The 20,613-nt window shown below is 43.4% G+C and overlaps 1 protein-coding gene across 3 annotated transcripts in view; it reads left to right on the top strand.

The window, feature by feature from the left end:
• Positions 1-3,748: 3,748 nt before the first annotated feature.
• LOC147608603 (uncharacterized) overlaps positions 3,749-20,613 on the top strand; it is a 48,381-nt gene continuing 31,516 nt past the window's right edge. The window contains exons 1-7 of one of the 3 annotated variants that reach the window (XM_086789033.1): positions 3,749-3,847; positions 3,945-3,997; positions 4,977-5,099; positions 5,233-5,459; positions 5,621-5,814; positions 18,119-18,220; positions 19,333-19,384. In XM_086789033.1, the coding sequence (XP_086645159.1) occupies positions 5,011-5,099; positions 5,233-5,459; positions 5,621-5,814; positions 18,119-18,220; positions 19,333-19,384 (664 nt within the window). In that variant the 5' untranslated portion in view covers positions 3,749-3,847; positions 3,945-3,997; positions 4,977-5,010. Of the gene's footprint in view, positions 3,998-4,976; positions 5,100-5,232; positions 5,460-5,620; positions 5,815-18,118; positions 18,221-19,046; positions 19,129-19,332; positions 19,385-20,613 lie in introns of all 3 variants that reach the window. The other 2 variants (XM_086789034.1, XM_086789032.1) reach the window with 2 other exon arrangements.

Below are 20,613 nucleotides of genomic sequence, written 5' to 3'. Positions count from 1 at the left end.
GACTCAATCCTAAAAAACGGCACTTGGTATTTGGCAATTTTGCCTTATGGTGGAAAGGCTATTGGTACTAAGTGGGTTTATAAGCTTAAGTGTAAAGCTGATTGTAGCATCTGTTATAAAAAGCAAGGCTTATTGCAAAGGACTATGCTCAAGAAGAAAGGCATAGATTATGATAAGACCTTTTATCCACGTCTCATATGACTATGATCCAGTGTATTACCGCGTTATGGCAAACGTATCATGGATGGAATGTACATCAATTGGATATCAAGATTGCCTTCTTGAATGGTGATTTACACAAGGAGGATTATGTATCTCTTAGCCTTGTGGTTTTGTTCAAAAGGGACAAGAATCTAAATTATGCAAGTTAAGAAAAGCTTTATATAGCTCTGAATTATGAGGAGGTTTATGAATCTCTTAGCTTCATGGTTTTATTTAGAAGGGACATGAGTCTAAATTATGCAAGTTAAGAAAAGCTTTGTCTTGCCTTATGTAGGCTTTTAAAGCATGGTATAAGAAGTTAAATGCATAGTTGGTTGTTGAAACTATCCAACCGAGAGTACCATATATGTACATATATGTAAAGATTGCTTTTTAATCATTGTTTAATACATTGATGACATGTTGCTCATGGGCTCTAATGAGAAGAAGATTTTTACCTTCAAGGTTGAATTACATGTGTCATTTGAGATGATAGATTTGGGCTCATTATATTATTATTTGCGTATACAATTTATGCAACGTGATGATGGTATTGTGATATTGCAGTTAAAGTACATATGGAGACTGCTAACATGGTTTGGTGTAAGCTTGTTGTTACACCAGTAGAGATAGGTGCTAGGCTCAATCTCGAGGATGTATTCGATGCATCACTTCATCATCAAGGTGCTGTGGGTGCCTCATCTATCCATGTAATACGAAGCCAAGCATTCAGTTTGGGGTCTTCCAATTAAGTAGGTTTATGCACATTCCTAGAACTAAGCATTGGGAGGCTGCTAAGCGAGTATTCCGATACTTTACAAGGCACTCAATCCCTTTCGTTGTTTTATACTAAGGGGGGGCATTTTCAATTGCATGCTTTCAGTGACTTTAATTAGGCTGGATGTTATGACATGTGAGTGTATGCAAGTGTCCACTTTTTGCTTTCATCTCGATGATTCAGGTTTATCATGGCTCAACAAAGTAGTCATCAACAGCGACCACTTCAAGCTATGAAGCCGAGTACAAGGTAGCTTTTACAGTGCTTGTGGTGGAGAGTGTATGGCTTAGATGCCTTTTGGCATATCTTGGTTTTAAATGGTAGCCCCCCACCTCTATCTTCATTGACAACCAAAGTGTATTGGCCATTATGAGGAACACAATGTTGTATGCTCACATAAAGCACATTGAGCTGCATTATTATTATGTCAGGGAGGGGCTCATTATGATATGTTTACGAAGGCTCTCTCGTGAGTGAAGTTCAAAGGTTTTTGTAAATCCTTGGCCTTATTACCGTTTGGGGATTGATCAACCACACGATCCCTGTACATGTTCACATTATCACTATAGGGGGTAGTCGTAAGCCATTTATAAGTCTTGATATGTGGACTAATAATGGGCTAGAGTACTTTTTCCCTCCTTAGGAGTCCCGCTGCCTGTCCGAGCGAGTGTGTACACTCTTATGAGTTTGTAAGTGACCTTATCATGTCACTCCACTTGTACCTTTTATTGTTGTGCTTTTGGTCTCTCCTTGCTTGTTGCATCTATGTGTGTGTTGCTATCTTTGTCCGCTCTCCAACAATCACGAATGTGATCGACATTAGTAAAAGGGAGTCTGTTAACCACTTTTGGCTAACACAGATAACGTTCACACACTTCGTTATTGTAATTTGAAGACGCTTCTAAGCCTTGTTCTTCAAGGTCATTATATAAGAAACCTGGCTAGAAAGGCTAAACACTTGTAAAGGCCCTCTATTTGGTCATGGTGGGCATCTCGAGTTACTTATGAGCGGTCTAGTGGGAAAAGGCTTATGATGTATAAAAGCCAAATTCTTATGTTTTGTAATCATTTCCCCAGTCATGCAATAGAGTTTAGTGTTCTCTCTACTCTCTTTTTGCAACTCTAATCTGACATGTGTGGATGGAGGGTTAGGGTTTGGGACATGCTTTTTATGATAATCGGCATGTCTCCTCTTGCTTCATCTTCTTCTCTTCTCTTCCCACTTTGACCTTCACGAGGAGTGGTTGCATTACCCATTGGAGGATGATTCGTATTGATATAACATTGAGTGCGAGAGATGCACAGAACCGAAGTAGCTCTCTAGACGTGGGGGTGAAGCTCTCGAGCTCGGCTCGAGCTTTGATTGTTTAGTAAGTTTCCCACACATGAATTTGGTTCACAAGTCATAGTCCTCGTATTTAAAAAATATTTATTTGAAAAATTGGCAAGGCAACATATGGAAGTTGAAATAACACACACTTTTTCAAAAGATATATATTTAATAATAATAAATGTACATTGAAAATTTTTAAGCACATCAAAAACCAATCATAAAATACCTTATAAAAATAAATAAATACATGATAAACTGCTCAAGATACTTTTTGATGAGTTTATTAATTGCAATTATTTACTTCGCATGAATTCTAATGACCATTTGATAGTGTAAATGGAAAAGTGTGCCTCCTTTTTCCAATGAGCAACTACCAGTAAAGCATTCTTTAGTGATAAAATCATGAAGATTATTTAGTAATGCTTCATCAATGTCACTACCACCTAATGATATTGTCACACTTAGCTCAGGCACTTTCAAGTTGACATTTGATTGATCTAATATTACAGCTTCATTAGATAACTTCTTTGGTCTTCCAATGCTTGAAACATCATGGCTTTCATTAGTTGAATTTATAAATTTTCTAGTCATTGATTCTCTTGCTCTTTTTTTCATTTTTGACATTTCACTACATAATAAAGAAGAAAAGAATAAGTTAATAATTCAAAATACATATAGTCAAATTAGTGATAATATGATTGTGGAAAGAAACATTGATTGGCCAAGTTTAAGAACATTATATTCATGAAATAATAGGGGATTACCAAATTTAGGAAATCGACAGACAGTTCTTGGCATCAGCGCTTCTCGGAGACGGATCCAAGTATACAATAAGGAGGCAGCAATAGCTCGTGCAAATAAAGTGAAGAAATCAAGTGAAATAAGGCCATACAAATATGTATTTCTGAAAATCAACATACACGTAACAGCTATAGTTAGATAATCATCAGACCATAATGTGTTGAGACTATGTCAATGTTGCAATTATTGAGAACAGTGCATACTTCGACGTGTGCTGAACGAATCGGACGTTTGGCCGTGAGCATAGAGAGCACTCAACAAGGCCTTGCCACCTTGGTTGCCTGGGTGCTTGGACACTAGTAGGTGATAGCATGCGGTAGTGTAGCGTTCGCAACGAAAGAAGAGGAGACGGTGACGATCCCTGCGGTATTGCAGTGTTCGCCAACAAACGGAGAGGAGACGGTGATCGCAATGAATGAAGAGGAGACGGTGACGTTGCCTACGGTAGTGCAGCATTCGCAAACGAACGAAGAGACATGGGCGGACAGTTGCAACGTTTAATCGACCATATTAAAATTAATAGTTGAAAACCTTAGCTTTTCCACGATATTAATTGAAAGATTTCATTTTTTCACTCATTGTGGCTAAATATACTCCCACCACGGCCCTCATTTACAAATATATTATATTATTATCCGAGCATAGTTATTTTCATCGCGTCACACTTTCTTCGTATAGTTTTTTCATCGCTTTGGCTTCAACTTCTCGTCCTTTTCATCAGTTTTCACCAGCAGGTTTCCTGTTTCCGTTTTCTGCAACCTGGTTTTCACCATAGTGCTGCTGCTTGCTTTGCTAATCATCGAAGGTTTTGTCTATATTTTGGCTGTGCAGGCCCACCAAAGGCTATCTCTTCTACTCATTCCTCTGAACGCCGGCAGTTTCTGGTATGTGTTGCATTTTGTATCTTCCAATCCATGGCAGTTCAATCCAGACCTCGGAATTTTTAGATCAACCTTCTCTATCCATGGAAATGCTGTTAGCGCAGTGTAATTTGCCTTTGTATGCAAACGATTAATTATTTGTGTATTAGTTTCTCTTCCATAGACCGAGACCAACAAGAGGTCTTTCTTTTTTGCCTCACCCCTAGTCTGTATGTGATGACTTTTTCGTGTTTGTAATTAATTATGATTCATCCTTGTGTAGTGGGTGACCAGCAAAGTTGGCCAGAATGATGATGTGAGTGGTGGAATTGACGGTTAACATGACAATATAATAATTTGTAGTCTATCTATCTGGCTTCACTGTATCCGTGGAAGGTCCACAGCCCAAAAGTTTGCACCATACCTTGCTGTTGGGCAGACAAGGGGTTTGAACGTTTTGAAAATGGGCCTTATAACAGTGTCCCTTAAGGCTTGGAAGTGATGCATTACCCCTCACTAGCCTTGATGCTCATCATAAAACCTGGAGGGATTGGAGAGGAAATGAAAGAGGGAAGGAAGGGAGAGGATACGAAAGAAGGTGGGATTAAGAATGTCTATACACCTGACCTGAAATGGCAAAGGAGGCGTTGTTGGAGAAATGGCGCAGTTGAAAGGTCCGGAATGTGCCGTTCCTGAAATGGAGAACAGCCAAAATGCTTTTCAGGCCTTAGACCTATGGAGACCTCCAGTTTCTTGACTAGATTCTCATTTCTGTTAATGGTCATTACAGCTATTCTTATTGGATTTTTGGAGGATGGCTATATAAAGTTATCAACCATGGAAAGGGGGGTGTAAGGCTTGTATTTTCCATGAGACACGTGAAGAGATTCTGTCAAATTTATCTAATGCTTTGTTTCTTTGAAAGAGGTCTTCTTTAAACATGAGATCAGGTTGTTTTAAGGATTTAACGTGGAGTCGACCGATTTGTCTCTTGGTTCTGCAGGTTTTGAACAGAGGACTCTGCACAGTTAACTCCTATGCCCATTATCGAAGGAGTCGGTGATGAGTTGTTATATGCAGCCCTGTTTGCTGCACCTATTGTTATAATTTTTCGGTCATCACTGGGGTTAGTGTAATTCAAGCTTTTTTTTTTTTGTGTTTCATTGTTTAATCATAGGCTCTGTATATGTTCGGAGAAAATTGTAAGGATAGGAATCAATATTTGCATTTTACGATGACCTCTGTTGTGTCTTGGGCAGGTCTTATGGTTTGCATTTGTTCAGACAAGGGTTTTCTGCAGTTGGAAATTGGTTCAGTGGTGTCTGGAATACCATGTGGGGTAGAGGGACTTCTTCTGTGGCGGGTTCTGAAGGAGGCCGGGGCTATCTTGCACACATGGTTGTACCTCCACAGAATGATTGCTGCTCAATTTGTCATGATTCATTCTCTCTTCCTTGCCAGGCGAATTGTGCCCACTGGTTTTGTGGTGAGTATTTACCATGGATATAAGTGGTTAGCTGTGTTGCAACACCCCATCTTTGAAAAGACGATTGTATGGAATGCTGATATATCTTTGTGGTCTAGATGTTCTTATTCTAGGTGTGCTCAATTTTTTTCTTTGGGTGGTCTGCCCTTTTTTTTTTGCAGGGGATTGCATACTCCGGGTTTGGCAACACACATCAGCCCTCCAGCCATGCAGATGCCCAATTTGTCGGCGACCCATCAATCTGCTCATACCTTTGGGTTTTGATCGGAGTGAAGACCCTGAAGCTCAAAGAGTGTTGCGTGAGGTTGCAAATTACAATCGAATCCATGGTGGGGGCTCTGTAGGCATCGTACAAGTAAGTGTTCTTTCTCTAATATTCCAACACTTGACCTCTTTTGAGGGACTTCTACATGGCATGGGAGACGCAATTGCAACTCAGCTCACTATTATTTATCTGCATGATCTTGCGATTTCATGATTTATTTACCTTATTCTTTGGAAGATTTTCTGCAGCTCTAGTTTCTCTTAACACACGCATATCATCATCTCATTAACTGCAAGTTTTCAGCTTTTATTTGCTCATGGCCCTTGGGTGCACCCTTCCAGTCTTCATAATTGCTGACAATTATCATAGCTGGTGATTTTTCATATGCTCTGATAATTAGCAAAAAACAGTACACACAATACAAGGATGGCAAGAAATTTAACTGACATATAAAATGACCAAAACTCGTATTTGCTATAGATACTGTACTTAGTCTGAAGCATGTTTAGTCAAAGATGTTTACAATATGCTACACCCTACTGACATTGAGATCCTGAAGGAAGGTAGGCTGGAAGCTCTCGTGCAGATGGGTGGTCAGTGGGGTGGCAAGAAGGCAACAAGAGAGTGGCTGAGCAGCAATAGGTTGATGGCCATCTAGCTGGTCAGCCGTCAGAGGAGTGGCATGTCTCTTTAATGAGCTGCTGCCAGATTAGTATGCAGCTTCTCTGGAGTCCTGCTGTGAGCAAAAGTTGGTAGCCAATGGGGCCGTGTTTGAATCGGCCATGGACATTTGGAGCACATCTTTTATGCCGTCGGTACTTGGTTTCCTCAAGTCAATGATGTGTCCATACAGGCATGGGTGTTTACCGATTTGGGAACGCTTGAGCCTTGCATGAGGGAGAGTAGAAGATGAAGAATGCAAGGGTCTTGCCGACTTGCACCTCTAGCCACTCTTGGTAAAGTAACCCTCTCTTGTGGAGAGCTGGGGTCCTTAACCTGCATTGTGGTAGAGGTTGAGCTTTCCATAGCTCTGTCCCCCTTTGCTCCCCACCCATTTGCAAAGCTTCCTCTTGGTGAGTGAGAGCATGGGAGAGAAGGGAAGAGAAGGAGAGTGAGAGGAGATCTAGCATCATCACACCATCACTCACCCATCCACACAATCCTCAAGTAAGCATGCATCAAAAAGAGGGAGCATATAAGCAAGCATCAATCACAAGAGCAAGAAAGACTCAAACTCAATTGTGAGAATGGGATAATGTCTTTTCTCATCAGTCAAAATGTCTTATATACAAGACTTATATTTACAGTGCCCGGCGTCCAAGTAATGTCCGGGGACCAATCCAAAAGCTAGTCTAGGGACCATGTAGAAACACTCAAAAGAAGTAGGATAGATGAATGGAACCAGGTGCTGAAAGTGAACCCGTGCTGCTGCCCCCGCCTGTCCCTCTTCTGCCCCCGCCTGCCCTCTGTTGCTTCCGCCTGCTCCTCTGCTGCTCCCGCTAGCCTCTTCTGCCTCCGCCTGCCCATCTGCAACCCCCCGCCTGCCCATCTGCAGCCTTCACTTGCCTTTCTTCAGCCCCCGCCTGCCCTTCTGCTGCCCTCGCCAACCCCTCTGCTGCCCCCCGCCTGCCTTCGCCTGCCGCTCTTCAGCCCCCGCCAGCCCCTTTTGCTGCCCCTGCCTCCCCATCTGCTGCCCCCGCCTGCTCCTTTGCTGCCCGCCCCCTGCCTTCTACAGTCCCCGCCTGCCCCTCTGCTGCCCCCACCTGCCCCATTGCCCTTGCTTCCCCGGACCCCAGGTGCTCCCGCCCTTCAGCCCCCGCCTTGCCTCCCTTCCTTTGCTCCCGCCTTTTTTCAGCAGCAATTTTATCTGGATTCAAGTCGGCCGCCACTTTTCTTGATTGGTCTTATGCCTTTTTTTTTGCTGCAGCCAATCTCTCGTCACCCCCACTGGTCGGGAGAATCATCAATTTTTCACAAGACGAGCTCACCTCTCTTCAGCATGACATTGACCTTGAGGTCCAGACTACCCTTGTTGCGAGAGTTTATGGTTCCCACCCCTCTCGTTCCCAGGCCCGTGAATGGCTTCTAGCAACTCTCCCTTCGGAGCTGATTGTGCACTTTCAGGATACTCGTTTGCTTGGTCGAGGCTTCTTCCAGGTGGACTTTCATTCTTCAGAAGCTACTTCTCAGGCTTTGGCTAGCAGCCGATGCACCAAATTCTAACACCCCCTCTGTAGCTCATAGTGTGCAAGAGTCTGAAGAAGATAAGCTGATGAAGATGCAACCATGGACCCTCTAGCACCGCGAATACTAGAATCACCTTGGAGAGAGCATCCACCAACCTGTTTCCTCGAAACAAAATGCCACCACGAACAGTAAAGAATTTTGCTTGGCTACGAATTCCCACACAAGTGTGCAGTGAACTCCAAGAATAGATGATGAGCTGCTAGACACACCGCGCCCATAATCCCCAACAGTGGAAAGAAAACACATCACGTCCCAAAAGCCTCGAACAATGAACTCAGAACAGATCCAATTCATAATCTCTGCTATACAAAAGATAACCATGTCCTGCCAGATGTCTAATGCTTGGAATTCTGAATCACGGTTCCCATGCACTAGTAAGTGGAGTTGTAATCAGCCCCCTCTCTCGCCCACAAGCCTCCTCTGGCTGGAAGCACATGGGGGGATTGCATGTATACTAGAGAAGTACACCATTTGGGTCCTCCCAAGCCGGAAGCGCCCTGGGAGCCCTAGAAGTGGTACTAGAAGAATCTGTATCATTATCCTGTATATGATCATTGCCCGTCTTTGAAAACTTGGTCCTGGCCTGGGCTGTACCTTTGGGCTTGCAATCCTTGGCCAAATGAACTTGTTTTCCAAAATAGGAGTGACACCGTCCTGTTTGTTGCACTATAACAAGTGCCTAATCCTGTCCACTAGGAGGGAACCTTACCTGCTCTTGAGAAACAAGGATAGATGCCTCCTCCAAGAGGGAACCCATATCCACAACAACGAAGAAATCTCAGCTCTCCAAGACTCCTCTCAAGTGCTTTCCAACGAAGCGAGGCTCCAGAACCAATCAGCCCCCTCTCAAACTTGAGAGAGACAGAGGCTGAACAGCAGCAAAACAATCCAAGAAACCACGAGAAACCTCCTACCGGAAGGGTAGCGACTCGTGGAGGAGGAAGAAGATGTATTGCCACTTGTTTGGCAACACCTCATGCAGGAACTTCACCTCATGCAAGAACTTCACCACAACTGATGCTGAAGTAGAAGACACAGCCACAACTCCAAGAACCTGCCTGGGTAGGACAATACGCAGCCTGTAAGGTTGGCCGACAGCAAGGAGAGGACTGGCTGGACCAGAAAATGCAGCCACACACTTCGAAGCTTGCCTCTGAAGAAGAAAACGCAGCCGGCCGACAGCAAACAGAAGGCTGGCTAGCCCAGAAAGCACAGCAAAATGGTGAAACGCAGCCACTGTTTTCACTGATCAGCAGCCGGGAGAAAGCTATGGAAGAAAACGCAAGGCACAGTTGTAGATGGCGAGTAGTTTGCAGAAGGATGGAACAGCCTGAACCTAAGCGAATGATACCATGTTGGAGAATGCACAGGTGGAAGCAGAAAATGAACAAGAGAGAGAGTAGAGAGAGCTTGTGGACAAGATCACCTTTTATATTAGCATGAAGGCTTTACAATGGCAATTAGCCAGCAAGAGATGTTGAACTTGTGCAAAGGAATGGATGAACACAAGTGATGATGAGAGGCCCCTTTCATAGTGAAGCAAGGAGGCTGGCCGACTGCCCATGACTCACTAACATGAGAAAAAATATATAAAATCCCATAAAATGGGTACTGCCCAAATACACTGAGATGCACCAAATTCTAACAAGTTAGTGCGAGGGATCTGGGAAGAAAAATTGGTGATCTTGTAGAGACCCCCATCATGGACTCCATTGGCAACAACCAAGAGAGTCTTCGTGTCAATCACTTCAATGACCTCATCATCAAAGTACACACCAAGTCCCTTCTGAGAAGCTTTGTACATTGAAATAAGGTTTTTGGAAATCCGTGGTACATATAAAACATCATGTAAGGTGGTAGAGGAACCCAAAGAAACATTACCAACACCGGTGAGACAGGAAGCGAAGACTTGTTGCCGATTCGAATTGAAGAAGAAAGAGTTTGGTAGTCTTCCAAGATATGGGCTTGATTGGTCATGTGGGCAGAAGCACCACTATCACCAACCCATTCCACCGCTTCAGGCGTGTCACTGACCTCTTCTGGAGAAGTCATCTCTGTGATCATGAGTGAATCTTGTGAAGAAGTGGATGAATTTGTGACTGCCATGTATGCAACTTTGGCAAATCCCTCCTCTGAAACTTTGTCCTTGCCCTTGTCTTTGGTGTTGTCTTTGTCAGATGCTTTGGAAGCATCCTGGGCTTTATACTTGGCTTTGGTTGCTTGAGAGCTATCGCAACGAGCAAAGCAGTGAGCCTTAGTATGACTTGTTTTGCCACAGTAATCACATTCATTGCTTTTGTCCTTGGACTCCTTTGAATCCTGTTTACCCTTTCCTTTGCCTTTGTTTTTGTTGTCGTTGTTGGAGTTTCCCTTTCCGCCTTTGCCTTTGCCCTTGTCAGAGGCAACAAAAGTAGACTCTGACTTGCCTTTTCCGTGAAGCGTGCACTTGTCATGGAGATCGCTCATGACTTCCTCAAAAGGGGAAAGAGGATCACGGAAGTAAATATTATCCTTAAAAGAATAAAAGGAAGCAAGCAATTTACCAAGAAGTTATGGATGGGATTGTTGATGGTGCTTCTCACGATTGTGACTAACTCTCTTAATCTCTCCCTAATTACTCCTTAATCCCTCATTAATTGTAAAGACACCTGTGAAGGGTCACATCCTTGCACACGGGTCACTATCAAAGAACATGCCTATTCATTAAAGACACTCCTTCATAGGGATGTGCCTCTTCAATTGTGTACCTTTTCGGCCTCTATTTAAGAAAGGGACCCCTGTCTCAATGCAATCATTCAATCTTTTCTTGCACCGTTTGTCTTATTTTCATTAATCAAGTCTTTAATCATGTTAATTGAGCTAAAAAAGCTTTACAGTGGTATCAGAGCAAACTTTTTCCAACTTGTGACATGCCCAAACCCTAACCCTAACCCTAAAATCAGTCAGCCCAAACCCTAAAATTGGGTGTAGCAGGTATTGAACGGAAGAGCAGGAGAGGATGCCCCATCAAATTCAGCCCCAAACTCCCAATTTTTGTTGATTAATGCTGGGCCAGTCATATGCAGAAAATTTTTGAACAGAGGCAAGACAGCATGTAACCTATCAATAAGGGAGCTTACCTCTTCAGCCGGTACCCCTTCATGGAAAGGCACCCCTCCTACCCCTCCATCGAGTAGCCACACCCCTTCGTGGGTTCGCTCCAGCCGGTTGCCCGTTTGAGAGTCACACGACGAGTAGATGTTTTGTTATTAAAAAAAACCACAACACAAACAAAAAATGTTAAGAGCGTAAGGTGTAAATACAAAAAAAAAAAAACCCATCGGTGAGCCACAACTAACGGGTGCCACTTGTTCGTACCTGTTCGTGCTTCTTTCAGCGTGCACCAGCCACCTCCTCCTTGACGGCTCCAGCCCGCCTCAGCCCTTTGCCTCGAGTGTGCTTCTTGTGGTCTACACTCTCTCTGCTTGGACCAGCCACTCCCCTTTGAAGACTCTTGTATGATTGACGACAACCTTCTCCTACATTAACAACATCATTTATGGCAACATTTTCTAGGTGCGATTTTTCCATTTTCTTGGGCATTAAAATCTCACATAATGTGGCGCATTAGAATATCAGAAACCTGTCACTTCATTCTTTTGCGCGCTCTTCACTCATCAGGGGCCAATATCACTTTTTATGGGTTTAAGAGCACCTCCTAGATCACGTGGACTCACATTACCCTCTTCTCTGACGGCTTATGGTGGCAGAGGAAACCTATGAATTTAGTTATTTATAGGATACACCCTCACAGTCCATAGTGCCCTCTCCTACCCGTGTTTCTCCACCGGTCTCTGTCCCTGTTCTAGTGAGTGTGTCCCCCTCCTTACAACCCACTCATTACCGTGTTCAGATAGCCACATGGACTTCTCACCTCCGAGAGTTCGATGTGTGGGTGATCTGTGTTCGTACTTTCGCACAGGATCTGGATCATTACTATTTTATCCTCAGGCGTCATCCTTATCTGGGCGCTATCCTTCTCGAGTGCAGTATCATTTTTCATGAATATTGCACCTATTCTGAGAACATTTATCCATCTTCGTTCACGGTGCGCCCTTCTACACTAGATTATACACCTTTGACTCCAACAGGTGTCCCTACCCCTATACCTTCTTCTCTAGTAGCAGACTCTCGTGTGAGCCCAGTCCCAGAGGATCGCCCTCATTATACTTGATGGTCCATAGCCGCTTCACCAGCACGTAGCCTCTCCTCACTGGATTTACAAATGCCACATCCTCTAGCCGATGGTTCTTACTAGAGCCCAATGGCATTATCAGCAACAAAAACCCCCAAAGCCTCGTCACCCTGTAGCCTCTACATCAGCATCTTCTCTCATGGCGGAACCTGTTGAAACACCGGCTCCTCCAGAATGGCAGCAAGCTTTGCAACAACTTCAGCAGCAGTTCCAATAGCAACTCCAGGAGTCCATGGCATCCTTGGCTTCACAGATCCAACAGCTCCACACGGAATGCCACACCCACGCGAGTTCAGTACCAGCAACAACAGATGTTTCAGCAACAGTACCAGTAGACGAAGACGTCATTCCTTCCGAGGTAGAAGGCGATGACCTTAAAACTCCGTATCGTCTTTTACAAGCCAGTAAAACAAAGAAATTGGAAATTATGGTGGTCAGTGCAATAAGCGCATCTTAGATCAATGGCTCTACAAAGTGCGGTTATACTTTGAAACCATGACCCTTTCTGATTCCAAAAAGGTGATTTTTGCGGTATCCCTCCTCAAAGACATTGCTTTATTGTGGTGGCAATGATGACAGCACGTCGGAAAATCATTTACAACATGGGAAAAATTCACCGGTCCCTCCGTAAGCAATTCATACCTCCTAATGCGGATTTCCAAGCCCGTACTTGCTTATGCCATTTGGACCAAAATGGTTCCTTGGCCTCTTATATCTTCCAGTTCACCAACTTTATACTGGAGATTGACTCCTTGTCCCCAGCGGACGAACTCCAGCGGACGAACTCCATGCCTTCGTTGAAGGTCTTAACCCCACACTGCGTGCCGATGTTCATAAATATAATCTTGTCGATCTTGCTGATGCCATACATTACGCCGAGCGCGTTGCAGACATTAATCATCGAAATTCGGTCTCTTCTGGTCGAGCTAATGGCTTTCAGAAAGCCAATGGGTCTCTTATGAACCGAGATAGTTTAAGAGAATCTTCTAGCATTTCTACCTCTCGGCCTAATCTCCAATGGAATAATTCTCAACAACCTCGCCGACCAGAAGGATCGTCCTCTTTTCAGTCCCGACGTCCTCAGTCCTTCCAACCACACAATTCGGATCGTGGACGGGTCACGGGACCAAGGACGTGACCAATCTCGCAATCCTTGTCCTTCCACTGTTCCTTCTGTACGGGATCAACAAAAGACAAGATTGTGCACAATTTGCAATGGACTTCATTGTTGGTTTGAGTGCCCCAAAAGACCAACCCATCGACATAAGTCTAATGCTGAACCCTCCACTTCTGAGGAGAAACCCCCTATTGTTAACAAAGGAAAGCGTGCGGTTAATCACCATGCTATTGCACATGCTTCGGTGATCACCGCTACCGCCACCACTGCTCAATCTGCCTCTTCATCGTTACCCCAGGGGTCTACTCAGGTTTTGGTTCCTCAAGGTTCTATTTCCAATCACCCCATTCATGTGCTCATAGACAATGGGTGTTCTCATAATTTTGTGGGAACCGCCTTAACCCAGAGATTGAAGATTCGGACTTCTCAAAGTGCTGTTATTTATGAAGTAGAGCTTGCCGATGGTTCCACATCCTTGTGTAACACTGTTGCCAAACACCTCTCCTTTCGAATTCAGCACTATCGTGACAAATTGGATTCCCAAGTCATGTCTTTGGCACATTATGATATGATTCTTGGTCAAGAATGGTTGTACCAATATGATCCCCTCATCAGTTTTCGGAACCATTCCATACAATTTGCTCAAAATGATAAGCTTGTGGCACTCGAAGCATCAAAGACCAACCCTCTACACCAACCCTTTCAACTCTTCAAGTAAAACGGTGGGTCCGCAACAGTGGTTGTTCCTCAGCACTTTTAATGGTCTATTCAGCCAAAGATCCTCTCAAGGACATGGATACGAAGATGATGTACCTCAAGCAACCTTTCTTTGCTCCATACTTGGATTTTTTTCCTTAGGAGCTTCCCACGGTTCTCCCACCTCGACGACAAGTTGACCAGCTATTGATCTCCTTCCTGGCAGTGCTCCCCCTACTCGTGCTCCATATCAAGTTTCTTTTACGGAATCTCAAGAGATACAATTACAACTTACTGAACTTTTGGAGAAAGGACATATTCGACCAAGCAAAAGTTCTTTTGGAGCTCCAGTACTTTTGGTGAAAAAGAAGGATAAGTCTATGCGCCTTTGCATTGACTATCGCGCCCTCAATAAGTTGACTATCAAGAACAAGTATCCTCTTCTGCGCATTGATGAATTGTTTGATCAATTGCTCCATGCAAAGGTCTTCTCCAAAATTGATCTTAAGTCTGGATATCATCAGATTTGCATTCGCGAAGGTGATGAATATAAGACAGCTTTTGCACAAAATATGGTCATTATGAGTACATGGTCATGCCATTCGGGTTAACCAATGCCCCTGCAACATTTATGAGTCTGATGAATGATCTTTTTTGTCCTTTTCTGGACAAGTTCGTTATTATCTATCTTGACGGCATCCTGGTGTTCAGTCGTAATATGGAAGAACACAAGGCACATCTTAAGATCGTTTTTCAGGTGCTTCGTGACAATGCTCTTTACATTAATCCAGGCAAAAGTGAATTCTTCAAGACATCCTTGGAGTACCTCGAACATGTTGTTTCAGCATACGGTATTTCTGTGGATCTGAAGAAAATATAGGTTATTGTCAATTGGCCAACTCCCACAAACATCCATGATGTTCGTTCTTTCTTGAGACTTGCCAACTTCTATCACACAAAGGTTCATCGATTTTCAGAAATAGCTGCTCCTCTCATAGAACTTTTAAAGTTTGCTCCTGCATTCAAGTGGACTGAAGCCGCAACTCAAGCTTTTGAAAGTTTTAAGACAGCTTTGACCACAACTCCTGTCATGGCTATTCCTGACCCTACTCTTCCCTTTGATGTTTATACGGATGCTTCCGATATTGCCATTGGTGCCGTCTTGATGCAACAAGGACCTGCTATTGCATTTGACAGTCATAAGCACTCTACGGTTCAAGTAAGATACCCAGTATATGACAAGGAATTTTCGGCTATTGTTCATGCCTATCGTGCATGGAAACATTCTCTCCTTGGTGCGGATTCAGTGGTGAAAACAGATCATCATTCTTTGAAATACATCTTCACGCAGCCAGTTATGAATGCTAGGCAAGTGCGTTGGGTCGAATTCTTAGCCAATTTTTATATGACAATTGAGTATGTTCTTGGCCTTACCAATGTGGTTGTGGATGCTCTCAGTCGTATGCCGCCAACTTTGGTCTTGGTTCAAGAGATGCAAGATATTTTGTTATAGATTAAGGATAAGATGGTCAGCGTACAAGAGCAATATCAGCGCACAGCTAATAAGCATTGTCGTCACATTGAATTTCAAGAAGGAGACTTAGTATTATTATATATTGTCCCTCATCGATACAAGACAGTGAAATCAGTCTTTCCAAAGCTTCGTCCCAGATATTATGGACCCCTTTCGTATTATTAAGAAGAACTCATCTCTCAGTTATAAGTTGGAATTACCGCCTTCTTGGGATAGAATTCATCTAACTTTCCATATTTCTTGGCTCAAGAAGTTTGTGGACGGTGATTTTCCAGTTTTAGATGTTTTGGATTATGTTCCAGAAATCGAAGATGAACACATACTCTTAATTCCAGAGACAATTCTTGATGTCAGACAGAAAGAAACATGACATAAGCTCACTACAGAATTTTTGGTTAAATGGAGAGATCTTGATGATTCTGACTCTACTTGGCAAAGTGATGGACTTATAGGAATATTCAGAACTTCTTCGGGAATTCTTTCAAAGAGAACCATCTCTTCTTAGCATTTTAAGTGGGAGGGAATGCCACGATTGTGACTAACTCTCTTAATCTCTCCCTAATTACTCCTTAATCTTTCATTAACTGCAAAGACACCTGTGAAGGGTCACACCCTTGCATACAAAAGGACATGCCTATTCATTAAAGACACACCCCTTCACAGGGATGTGCCTCTTCAATTGTACCTTTTCATTCAGCATTAAATGGGGCGCCTTTTCCCATGCTGGCCACCCCAAGCGCTGGCCGCCTTGCTGTGCTGGTTGCCTAGGTGCTGGCCGCCTGCTGTGCTGGCCCTTCATGGGCCATCCGACTGGCTTGCCCATGCCTCCTAGGGCTGGCCGAATGGGCCCTATGCCCTATGAGGGCTGGCCAAACATGCTATGGGCTCTTGTAGGCCAATGCTATGGCCTATGGGCTGCTCCTCATGGCCCAAGTGTAGGGCAACATGGGCTGGCTGACTGGCTTGCCCATGCCTCCTAGGGTTGGCTGAATGGGCCCTATGCCCTATGAGGGCTGGCCAAACGTGCCCATGCACGGGAGTTGTACACTTGACCCTTGACGCGTAGAGTGGAACCCTGGCTGCCTCGGGCTGGGGCTCACAAGGGACTAGTTACCACTCCAGATCTTGCACCTTCTGCACACATATGTCCATGTGGCATCCAAGTGCAGGATGCACGTGATGGATAGCATGGTCTAGACTCTAGAGCACCTAGGAGTGCTAGTATGCGAATACTGTTGTGTAGGAAATGGGATAAATAGTTATCTATAAGACTTGTACTGTGCTAGATAGATGTGCGGAATTTTGTGGTGTAGGTTGAGCACACATAGGGAGTTTTGCTTGTGAGGAAGGGCATCACATGAAGGACTGGTGTTGGGACCCTTATGCACCAAGGACATGCACATGGAGGGGAGCTGCATGCACCAAGGACTCCTTCTATATAAGGGGAGACTCTTATCTTGGAATAGATTTATTTTTTTATCAAGGGATGATGTCTTGCAATTCAGTTCTGTTATTATCTTCTTTGTCATCAGTGAACATGTTCTTTGGAATTCTTTTCTAGTTCCCTGCATTTCTTTTCTTGGGCCATAGGCCCCGGTAGGAACTAATTAGAAGCCCTCTTCAACCAGGCTCCAGAACAACCCAGGCCCCAAGGGGACCGAGGCATACAAAGCATAAGGCTCGAGGTGCTGCAAGAACAGCATGGCACCCATCACAATCCATGATGGCCGCCTGGGAAGCAGCTGACAGACCCAGCCAGGAGTAATGGCACCGAGGTGCTCGGACAGGCCACGGGGCTACCCCTTTCACAAGCTCGAGATAAAGCCCCTCTTCTTGCCTTTATACCTTGGCACCCAAGAACCTTGTCTTGCATGCAAGATAATATCGCTTCACCTTGTGAGACATGTGGCAGTCTCAAATCCCCAGTTTTGTGAACCTCCAATGTCCATGTGAAAACGATGGTCTCTCTTTGCGAGCATGCAACCTTGAGGCCTAGTTTGGAGGCTTTGTGGTGCGCTTTTCTAGATGGGGCCTTTTAAGGAGATGTAATGGGGTCTAATAGGACACTGGATACATGATGGGCTAAAGATCCTCTTCAGATCACACTTGTTTAGGGTGTTTTTCATGTATGACAAACGGGTGACTTATGAATGGGTGAGCATTGTGCATGCAAGTCTTGGGCTCAATTTTGAGACGTTCTAGAACTCTTTTCAAATTAGAGTCTTCTAGAGAGTTAAATAAGGTACCGAGTAGAGTACAATGAGAGCTTATGACCTACTCTTTATGAGTGTGAGCCACATTGACTACTCACTCAACCGTGGGCTGCATGCATCCAAGGATCATTAGTACAATCGAGTGTTTCAAATCAACCCCTATACTATACCTATGATTTTAGGAACTGTATTCTCAAATCATTAGTATATTCAAGTGTGTGACAACTCAACTTCTATACTAAGCCTTTGATTTTTAATACTTTTTAGGGGTTGTTTTTGTGGTAATGCAAGTTTTCTACATTGTCAACGAGCATCAATGACAGGTTTCCAAGTAATGTTGGTTACTTTTGCAGCGTGTACGGGACATGCCTTTATTGTTACGGCGCATGGTTCAGGATTTGATGGATCCCCAGAGGGCTCTTCCACTAGTGCATCGAACTCGAATCATAGTCTATGTAAGTGCTTTTGACATGGTACAAGTTTTGTTATTTTGTAATCATCTTATGATTAAGTTATATGATTAAGGTTGCCTAGATTGATAAAAGGGTTACCTTAACAAAACAGCAGGGGGAGGCCTTCTTTGCTTTTCACCCTTATTTTTGAGGAAGTATTCGTTAATTAAAAAAAAGGCCATAACTTCTAGCAGAAGTAAAAAAATATGCAACAGAAATTCATAGTGCTGAATGAGGGAAAAATGTGTGTCAAAACAGAGGTACATGCGGTCAGGCCTAAGCAAGGATCTCCTCTATGCTATGCAGCACCAGTGTTGAGGATTTTTTTTTTTGAGTCTTACATTAATTCTTTTAACCATGGATGGAAAAGGAGAATTTAAATTTTGAACAAGCATTTTTTTCACACTTTACTGTAATTATAACTAAATCTTGAAATTGTTTCCATCTCTCATCAATTGAAGAAGTTCTAGGCCAAGCTGAATCTATTTTTCCCGAATCCTGCTGTGCACCGCTCTTGGTGTTGTAGGCACTCTACTATGGATCAACAAACTTTCCCCAGAGTATCTGAGGACATCTTTTGGACCCACTCTCTAAAGACCTTTTTTTATGTGTATAAGACACATCGATTCATATTGGTCACATAGAGGGCATGCACTTGAGATGATGATTTTTTTAAAAAGTTAGGTTTATTCTTGCTACACGATGTAGTTACCCCATGGTCATACTGTAACACTTTAGAGTCTTCTTTCTTTCTTTCTTTAGTGCTAGCCTTATAATGGCTGAGTGTCTCCATGACCTTTGAAGAAGTGATAGAATCCATGACACGTAGGTTGCAGGTTTTGGCTGGGAGAGATGCAGCATCCTCACGAGAGAACCAAAAGCTGGGAGTATGCAGGGTGTGCAATTAGGATGTATGTTCACTTTCATGTTTGTGAGTGAGAGCTCATGTTTGTCTTCTATTGTCGTTTGCATCACATTGTAAAATTGGTTGGCTTTTGGACTTTTAGGCTGTCTGGCATGTATGTCTTCACATATAAAGGAGTAACTGTTTAACTTCTGTTGGAGTCTAGTGAGTTACTGTCTAAATGTGATGCTTGTTTTTGAATGGTGGACAGTTGGTGCTGTTGGCCTTTTATGTTTTCAGCCCTCTCGATATCTTGCCTGAAGGTAATCACTCTATGCTGTGCCAAATGTTAACATGAGAAAACCTGGATTCTTTGTATTCAAATTTTCAATGTGGGTTTTTGTGTAAAAATATAAAGGTACTTTTAATTATAGGGCTGGACAGGGAGTAGCTAGTGAGATAGATCCCTTGGTGATGATAACCATATACCTTGTATTCCCGCTTTTTCTAGGAACTTACATTTTATAAAACACCTTCTGGTTAACTGGAAGGGCACTTCCTCTGCTTTCTTACTTTTCCATTTCTGTGTCTTCTCTTCTTGAGTTCTTCTTTCTTGTCCTGTGAACCATCCCTTAGAACTTTTATCCCTAGGGATCTAAACAGTTTTTAATTATTATATGTTCCACGAGCGAAAATGGACACCCAAGTACTAAAGATCCCAGAACAACTAAGCACAACACTAAGGTGCCCACACAACGAGAAAAAGATATGGTAGATTAGAATTGTATAAGGCGCTTCAACCAGTAGTAGAGATAGAACAGCAAAAGAAAGCTTCTCTGATTAAGGGTAAGCCAATTCGTAGGAAGATCAGCAGATCAAAAGCATAAGTGAAGTCATTGATCACAAGAGAGGAGCCATCCTTAGAAGAGACACACGCGGTAGCAACAAAAGCGGTAGGAACAAAGCGAACTGGTGGAGAGAGGCATAACGCTTGTGTAGCATCAGGCTGACGAAAACATCGGGTAGTTGCTAGCAGCACAGGCCTGCACATATTTGTCTAAAAGCCTTCAGCATGATTTCTGTCATCATACAAACGAGCTTGTCTTAGCTTTACAAAGGTCTTATAGGCACAGAGGTAACATCATTATAAATATGCTCATTATTTACAGAATTATGAGGTCTCATCGCTTCGTTTTCACCTTGATGACATACCAAGGCAAGGACCTTAGTTGTGGCCTTGGACAACCTCCATATCTTATGTAGAGGTAACTTGAAAAACTAACAATGAAAACCAACAAATGCTTTTCTCTATCAAACCTTCATCCAAAATTTTCACTTTTTTTTCTGGGTGGTAGATCCTTCTAGTAGTTACTTTTTCCTCTACTCATAGGCATATCATGTGTGTCCACTTGAAGGCGAGTCCTGCCTGAAGGCGATTTTTCTGTGGGTGCTCAAGCCATGTGGGGTGCCATTGGGGGGAGCACCAGCTGGGACTAATCTTTTGGGCCTGCTAACACACAGATTAGCCGGCTTTGCTATCAAGATTTTGACT

This window comes from Cibotium barometz, chromosome 53 (assembly GCF_041138505.1).
Source record: "Cibotium barometz isolate CiBa-2024 chromosome 53, ASM4113850v1, whole genome shotgun sequence".
NCBI lineage: Eukaryota > Viridiplantae > Streptophyta > Polypodiopsida > Cyatheales > Cibotiaceae > Cibotium > Cibotium barometz.
Note: the sequence above shows the minus strand (reverse complement) of the source record. Positions and strands in the feature narration are given on the sequence as shown.